The sequence below is a fragment of the Colobus angolensis genome, unplaced genomic scaffold (genome assembly GCF_000951035.1).
Source record: "Colobus angolensis palliatus isolate OR3802 unplaced genomic scaffold, Cang.pa_1.0 Scaffold183, whole genome shotgun sequence".
NCBI lineage: Eukaryota > Metazoa > Chordata > Mammalia > Primates > Cercopithecidae > Colobus > Colobus angolensis.
Window position 1 is genome coordinate 761,109 of NW_012114966.1, and position 9,329 is coordinate 770,437.

Below are 9,329 nucleotides of genomic sequence, written 5' to 3' on the forward strand. Positions count from 1 at the left end.
GGGACCCTGTCCCAGAGCTACCAGTACCAGGTGTGTCTGACAGGAGGTTCCGGGACAAATGAGTTCAAATTTCTGAAGCCGATTATCCCCAATTTTCAAGTTCATGACACTGGTAAGAATATGGGGGAAATTGAGAACTTTCGAAATAGCTTTGGAATTAACATTGAATAAAACAATTTATTTTAAATTTCTAATTTTTAGTTATTCCTTGCAAGCTGATGGTACTTTTTGCGTAATTTTTTGTGGATTTTTGGTTGTATTGTAGTTGCATGCATGATTATAGCTCTTGTTTTTCTCACAGTTTCTTTAAAAATCTTTATTAGTGACTATAATGACATGCAAATGTAATCTGTGTTTTCTGGTTTTTCATTTATTTGGTCAAAATGTTATATTAATGGAGTTATTGCTATTTTTGCTGTGATAATGGTGTTGTTATGTAAGACAATGTTCTCAATTGTTTGGATATGCAAACTAAAGTATTAAGAGCTAATGTCTTTATATATGTAACTTAAATCTAGACACCATCAAAACATAAAGTAAAAATAAAAAGTGTTGCTGAATCTGGGTCGAAAATCTAGTGCATTTATCACACTATTCTCTCTGAAAATGTTCTTTAGAAAGGATAAAAAAGATGCTATCCCTCCATTTTCAGTTCTGGAGAACCTTATTAGTTTTTCAAATATTTACTTTATGATGAAACTTAAGTGGTCACATTGGAAATTATTAATTTCTTAAGTAATTTTTTCTGTAACTACTTTTGTTGATAATCCTATTGTGGAGGAAGAGTGTTATAATGCTCTGGGACTTGCTGTCACTCTTTAGTTTTCTTAATTTAATTTTATTTATTTATGTTTTTTGAGACAGGGTCTCATTCCATTGCCCTGGCTGGAATGCAGTGGCACCGTCATGGCTCAATGCAGCCTTGACTTCCTGGGTTCAGGTGATTCTCCTGCCTCAGACTCCTGAGTAGCTGGGACCAGCGGCACAGGCGACCACAGCCCGGCTAATTCTTTTGTAATTTTTTTGTACAGATGGAATCTTGCCACGTTTTCCAGTCTGGTCTGGAACTCCTTGGATCAAGCGATCTGCCCGCCTTAGCTAGTCTTTTGTCTTTGTTTTTTGAGATAAAGTCTCACTTTGTTGCCCAGGCTAGAGTGTAGCGGCAGGACCTTGGCTCACTGCAGCCTTGACATCCTGGGCTCAAGAAATCTTCCTGCTTCAGCCTACTAAATAGCTCGAACTACAGGCACCCGCCATGACGCCCAGTTAAATTTTTGTATATGTGGTAGAGATGGAGTTTTGCCGTGTGGCCCAGGCTAGTCTGGAACTCCTGAACTCAAGTGATCCACCTGCTTTGGCCCCCCAAAGTGCTAGGATTACAGGCATGAGCCATTACACCCAGCCTAGTTTTCTTTAAATACACCCTATTTACTAGATTAAATCTTGTATTGTTTATTTCTAAAGCAGAAAATAATTTAGGGTCTTATCCTGGGTAAAATAGCCTTCCATCAGATGAGTACAAAGCAAGAACGTCATAAGAAATTGAAATGAAGATTCAAACTGTTAAAGAAAACGATTTAGTTTCACTTTCCTATTAATTATTGAGCAAATATAAAATATCGTTAATACTTTATGGCCTCTCTCAGATGCCTACGAAGAAGGAATGAGCAGGCATTTATGGTTTATAGATGCCTCATCATGTTATATATTATATCGCAACTCTAAAAGAAAGTTATATAGAAGATTATAGATAGAGATTTTGATAACTAGAAAGTAGTATGGATATAGGGCTAGTGTGCATATACGTTTTGAAATTGCTCTTACAAGATTAAATACTATTACAGACCAGATGATGTAGTAAAATGGAATTTCACTTGCCATTGTGAAATAAGTCAGACAAATTCCAATTTCCTTAGATTTTTTTTCCCTCTGTTTCATGCAATTTTCACTGATTTTATTTTTCATTGTAACAAGTAATTATTAGTTACATGGATTTCTTTAAATTGACATTTAAACAATAAAATCCTGGAAAGATGTTTGGGTCCCTTTTTCCCTCAGAGTCATAAGAGGCAAAACTATGCTTCTGAAAGTCACTGCTAAAGTAAAAACTGAAGTAAGTAAAAACTAAAGAAAGAGAAGAAAGACTAGAATAAGAAAGTAGAAAAAAATGAAATGGAAAGAGAAATAAAAGTAGTGTATTTTTATCCTCAGTATTATCAATTACAAATGAAAATTTATAATAGCATTGAAACTATAATGTTTCTAGAAATTAGGCTAACAAAGAAGTCATAAAACCTTTATGGAAAAGTGAATGATGTCAATAAAACATTAAATGAAATAATTAAATGTCTGAATTAATTGAGACAGATGCTAGTTCCTTGATAGAACAACTTAATAAAGATCTATGCTTCCCAAAATAATTTATAAATTCAATGCAATTCCAGTGAAATCTATCATAAGTAGTTAAGGATCTAAAAATGGTTTCTAATATTAATATAGAATATCAAGTTGCATGAAGAGCTAGGATAATTTTTAAAAAGAAATATGAGGGAATGCCTTATATTATAGATATTAGTACATACTACAAATATGAAGTAGGTAAATCTATCTGAATGATTTAGGAACAGACTCATAGACTACCAGATAGAATAGAATCCAGGGTCAGATCTTTTTATGTAAGATAACTTGGTCACAATAGAGGAGGTATCATAATAACTGGGGTTGGTGGAGAAGAGAGATTATTTAGCAAATGTTATTGGGGATATTGGCTCACTATATGCAGAAACAAAATCCCTATCTCATGTTATATAAAAACAACCTTCATATGTATGTAATAGGTGAATTTGAAATATTTGATTGGAAGAGATGAAATAAATCTAGGTAAAAAATATCCATATCATCTTAGTTTGGGTTTGGATTTCTTAACAAGGCTTTAAGGTACAAAAAAGAAAAATACAAACTGATGAATATTACTACCTCCAAATTAAAGGATAGCACAGACAAACTAAAAGATGACAGTGAGAAGCCACCTGCAGTATTTTAACTGACAAGATTAATATTTACATTATTCAAATAACTCTTGCAAATCAACAACAACAAAGCCAGAGAGACAATAGGATTTTTTAAGACAAAGGAAAAGGAAATTCAAAAAAAGGGAAAACAAAGTCTGAAAATAGGTTTAAATGAAGTTCAACCCTTTTAGTTGGTGAAACATACACTAAAATTAGTAAAGATGAGAGATTTGGGTAATATCAAGTGGAATAATAGGAAATCACATGTAGAGCCTATTTAGAGACCTTTCTGATAGGATTTAGTAAAATTTAATATATATGTACTCTATAATTCAGCAATTTTATTGGAGTGTGCAAGCCAGAAAACTCTTACAGAGCTTTACAAAATGATGTATATAAGAATATTCATCTTGGGAAAATGAAGAATAGGACTCCACTTGCATATCTATCAGTAAAGCAATTGATAAAATGTGTAATACATTAGTGAAGGATTATTATGCAGTGATCAAAAGAAGTTAGCTAGACATGTAATCACATGAATAAATCTCAAATGTTTTAAAAGAAAAAAGAGAAAAAGATTTACAGTACAGTGATATACACAATATCTTATATTTATAGAAATATGCAAGTATATTAATACACATTATGAAGGGAGAGAAGAGAGAATATAAGAAAGCTACTTATGTATATATAGGGGAACAAGGGGTATAGAAAGAAGTGAGAATGAATACCAATGTAAATGGCAGTTGTCTCTTCCAAGAGATTGTTTAAATTCATTATGTCATTGTAGAACTGATTTAGTATTGATCAGCTGAAGTTGTTTAAAAATACATATTATTTCTGTTGCCTTCCAAAATAATCAGTTGCCCATAGAACATGAAAGCTAAGAGTTTACTTGTAATTTTTAGTTGCAACAATATCCCTGAGACTTTACATTTTTAACAAGGATGATAAAAATTATGTAGCACAATGATTTCACTGAAAACAATTAGCTATTAAGACATTAATACATTGTCAGGTTAGAGTTAATGTTAAAAAGAAGCCTAGGGAGATAAGCAAGTCCAAAATCTACTTTTTCCTTGGGAATCCTGGAAAACTTGAACCTCTATTAATAAACATGGACCCCTAAGAGCCAAACCCTTGGAGTGAGAGTAAACTGGAAATGCATGAGCCCTTGTGGGGAATTTCAGCCTTGAACTTGATTTTTAGCCTTTAACTTGATTTTTAGCCTTAAACTTGATTTAAGGTGATCATTGACAAGTAGTGCTCCAGGAACTGATAGAATCAAATGCAGATCTTTAATGAAATCTGACTTCTTATAGTGAATGTGAATGTGACTTCTTACAGTTTTGAATGTTTGAATGTTTATTCACTCTAAACCTCAAATCATTCATACAACTAGTTTTTTATGTTCTTAACATAAACAGTCGAAGATAAGTGCATACACAAGGGAACATGACACTATGAGTGACAGCCAGCAGAGAAAAGGAACATAAAAATAAACTTGCAAGCATTTCAAATATTGTAATTATCAGACACAGTCTATAATATGCTAGGTAATTTAATTGAAATAAAAGTTAAATTTGAAGGTGTACGGGGAAAAATACTATAAAATTTGACAGATAAGAAAACAAATAAAACTCCTAGAAATGAAAAACTATAATGATCAAAATTTTAAACCAACTAGAAAATTTAATAGAAAATTAGATACAGCTAAACAAATAATTACTGAAGAGAAAGATAGACAAGGATATAATTTATCCAATATGTAGGTCATGAAGTTGACAAGATGAAAAATACAGAAGAGAATATTAGAAACAGAGGACAAAGTAAAAAAGCTTAACATATATTTAACCAGAACCCAAGGAGATAAGAGAAAAATTGCATCAGAAGCAATAGTTAAAGAAATAATAATTTGAATTCTTCAAAATTGATGAAAACATCAATAAGCAGATTTAAGAGACCTAAATAAACCTAACAGGATAAGTTTAAAAACATATTCATATCTAGAAACACTATATTGAAAGCTCAGAAAACCAAAGAAAAAGAGAAATCTTTTTTTCAAAAGCCATGGGAAGAGGACATTGAACCCTCAAACACATGACAGACTGACAGCTATGCTCCACGTTTCTCAACAGTAGCAATGAAAAATAATAGAAAGGTATCTTTAATGTACTGAAGGAAGTTAGCAAACCTTTCTACCTAAATGATCTTTGCATGTAAGAGCCATTAAATGAGAGCATGAAATCAACTTGGTATCAGTTTAATTTTAAATTATTCCAGATGATAAGAAAGAAGTAGTGTAAAGGCATTTCATCTCTTAAATGTGACTTCTTTTAATTTTCCTCTTTGCCCATCCCTTACAACAATTCTGAGCCCAATAGTTTGACCTACCTCTGTTTCTAGCCTTCTTCATCTCTAATAACACTCACTTCTACTCTAGCCTAGTCACCTATAATCACGGCCTCTCTCTGGAGATGGTAGTCTCTGAAAACTACGTCATGTCTAAAGTCACAAATTCAAATATACTTCTTTTAATCTGCAACATATTATCTTTCTTGAAGAGCTGTAATCACCATTTATGCCAATAAATCCCAAATGTGACTCTATAGCCCAAACATCTTTCCTCAACTACATTTATGTAATAGAAGCTAATTTATATAACTGTCTATATGGATGCTCAAACTCAACAGTTTAAGTTAAAATTGTTCCCTTCCTCAAAACTAAATATACCTTCTCCAGTTCCATATCTGTTCCTCTTCTTCTGCTCTTTCTGTGTTTATCAGTTAATAGACCCAACAGTCACTCAGTTGCCTAAGCCTGAAGACAAAGTACATTTACCTTCTTGCCTTTCTACCCAACTCCTTCTATGTTTATCACCATATCCCCTATTGTTTTATCATTCTAATACAACCCCTTCACTGCATTTCTAGTTGAGGCCAATGTTTCCTCTTACTTGTATTATTGCAACCATTTGTAATCAATCTCTCACCTTTAATCTTATTCCTCTCTAATTTATTCTCAACTCTGAAACAAGATAATGTTTTTAAAAAGTAGAAACATAATCATGTCACTTTTCTGTTTTAATTATAATCCCTTTAATAACCCTACATTTCTACTGACGTAAAGTCCAAATGCCTTGACATGTTACAAAATATTTGCTTATCTTTCCAATTTCAACTCTTACCATTTCTCTCCTCTCTCTATGCCTTAGCCATATTGATTTTATTTTATTTCTTCCAAATATTTATCTTTATTTGGATTTGGACAATCTTGTTTTTAGTTTTCCTGAACAATTTTACCCCATACCCAATTTTTGTTTAAAGTACTCCTACTAATTTTTAATGTATCAATTTAGAATATACTTTCTCCAGAAAAATCTGTCTTGTATTTCCAAATTCTGGTTAGATAACCATCATCTATGCCCTTGTAGTAGCATGAACTTTCTTTATCATGACATTCATTGTGCTCTATTTAAAATATGTGGTCATTTTTCTGTCTCCCTCTTGCGTGGCAGAAACTATATCTGTTTACCATTCTATCCCTAACACTTATGACTATTCCTTGCACAGAGTATATTCTTAATAACTATCTGCTAAACTAATTAATTAATAGATAGATAAACATATTTAGAATTGTGCCTATGGAAAGCCTGGGTCTGCAAATGATGAAATTCAGTTTCACAACTACACTGAGGTCTAATTTGTTCACATTTAAATAAATGTTTAACTGGACTTGCTCTTACATTAAAAACCAGAAATGTTTTACTTTACTCACTACTTTTGAGCATTTATTTTCTACTTCTGCCAGCTAAGTCTCCTAGTGAGTATCCCTAAATAAATGGCACCATTTATGCAGCTCAAAATGTCCAACCTTTCCAAAGCAACTGTTTTCGTATACCAGGTTCATTTTCAAGTAGATGATCTCATTCCTCTTTTCTGAGTAGTTGTGGAGACAGCTAAGACCTCTAATTCTCATTTCCAATTTTCCTAAAAATCTCTTGCCTACTAAGTCAACTACATGTAAGAGTATTCTTCACTATCTTTAGTTGTTTAATATATTGTCTTCACAGAGAGATCATAACTCGTCTGAGGCAGGGGCTACATCTTAAATATGCTTCTTACATCTATACCACAGCTGTAGCAGATTGTGGCTGATGATGGAAAGGTAATAGCATCACATATCACAAAAATGCAACTCGGAAAATAGGCATATAGGAGGAGAATATAATTTAAATTTATTGACAAACACTCAAGAAAAACTAATATTTTGTCTGAAACGTATTGGAATTTATCTAAAATCTGAAAATCTGCAGAGTCGCATGGTGGCGCTGCAGGATAAGATGGTGAAATTTTTGTAACAGCGGATGCTCTGGTTTCCCTTAACCATGGGAACTGAAAGCGCTGGGAAACCAGGAGAAAAGAGGCTTTCAAAAAGTAGGGCACCATCAACACCTTTGCGACAGGATTACGAGTTTCTAGATTCCCAAAGGTCCAGGCTGACAGGTGAGAGGAGCAACTTTAAGAGCTGCTAGAGATTGAGTTGAAACGTTTTCGCCAGAAAGACGTTTGGCTAAGGAGCCATGGAGCCCGGAAAGGGAAGAAGAGCTCAGCGGACAAGGCAAGTGCTGCTTTTCTTTGTTTTCCTGGGAGGGTCTTTGGTGTGTTCTGAGACCTGGAGCTATTCCACAGCAGAGGAAATGGAGGTCGGCACATTTATAGCCAACGTGGTGAAAGACATGGGTTTGGATGTGGAAGACCTGGTTGCACGGGGCGCCAGAGTCATCTTTGACGACTATAAACCTTATTTGCGATTGGATCCACAAAACGGCGACTTGCTCTTAAATGAGCAGCTGGACCGGGAGGCACTTTGTGATCTCACAGAGCCTTGTATATTGCATTTCCAGCTGTTATTTGAAAATCCGTTGCAATTTTTTCGGGCTGAGCTTTTGGTCAAAGACATAAATGATCACACTCCCACGTTCCTAAATAATCATATACTTCTAAAAATCTCCGAAGGTACTACTCTAGGAACTTTATTCCAAATAGATAGTGCTCAGGACTTGGATGTGGGAAAGAATGGTGTTCAAAACTATACAATAAGTCCCAATCCCCATTTCCACCTTAAATTACGACATAGTGATGAGGGCAGAAAATATCCAGAGTTGGTACTGGACCAATCCCTGGATCGAGAAAAGGAGTCTGAGCTTAGTTTAACGCTAACAGCCTTGGATGGCGGGTCTCCGCCCAGGTCTGGGACTACACTGATTAACGTTGTGGTCCTGGACATCAATGACAATGCCCCTGAATTTGAGAAGCCAGTCTATGAAGTTCATGTACCTGAGAGCAGCCCTCTGGACTCCTTGATTATCAGAGTGTCTGCTACAGATTTAGATGCAGGAATAAATGGAGAACTGTCTTATTCATTTTCCCACGTCTCCAGAGATGTACGGAAAACATTTGAAATCCATCCAATTTCTGGCGAAGTCTATTTAAAAGCACCTCTAGATTTCGAGATTATTCAATCTTACATCATAAACATTCAGGCCATTGACGGTGGGAGCCTTTCTGGAAAATCAAACATTTTAGTTCGGGTTGTAGATGTGAATGACAACCCGCCAGAAATAGCCATGACATCTCTTACCAGCCCCATACCGGAAAACTCTTCACCTGAGATGGTGGTCGCTGTCTTCAGCATACGAGACCATGACTCTGGAGACAATGGGAGAATGGTTTGCTCAATTCAGGACAACCTCCCCTTTGTCTTGAAGCCTACCTTCAAGAATTTTTACGCTCTGGTAACAGAGCACCCACTGGACAGAGAGATCAGAAATGAATATAACATCACCATCACCGTGACCGACTTGGGGACACCCAGGCTGAAAACCGAGCACAACATAACCGTGCTGGTCTCCGACGTCAATGACAACGCCCCCGCCTTCACCCAAACCTCCTACACCCTGTTCGTCCGTGAGAACAACAGCCCCACCCTGCACATCGGCAGCGTCAGCGCCACAGACAGAGACTCAGGCACCAATGCCCAGGTCACCTACTCGCTGCTACCGCCCCAGGACCCCCACCTGCCCCTCCCCTCCCTGGTCTCCATCAACGCAGACAACGGCCACCTATTCGCCCTCAGGTCGCTGGACTACGAGGCCTTGCAGGAGTTCGAGTTCTGCGTGGGAGCCACAGACCACGGGTCCCCGGCGCTGAGCAGCGAGGCGCTGGTGCGCGTGCTGGTGCTGGACGCCAACGACAACTCGCCCTTCGTGCTGTACCCACCGCAGAACGGCTCCGCGCCCTGCACCGAGCTGGCGCC

General features: G+C 36.2%; 1 protein-coding gene across 1 annotated transcript in view; it reads left to right on the forward strand.

Annotated features, from left to right (window-relative positions):
- Positions 1-9,329, forward strand: part of PCDHB14 (protocadherin beta 14) — a 13,862-nt gene that overhangs the window by 3,870 nt on the left and 663 nt on the right. The window contains exons 2-3 of the mRNA XM_011939779.1: positions 6,822-6,825; positions 8,639-9,324. Of these exons, the coding sequence (XP_011795169.1) occupies positions 6,822-6,825; positions 8,639-9,324 (690 nt within the window). The remainder of the gene's footprint in view (positions 1-6,821; positions 6,826-8,638; positions 9,325-9,329) is intronic.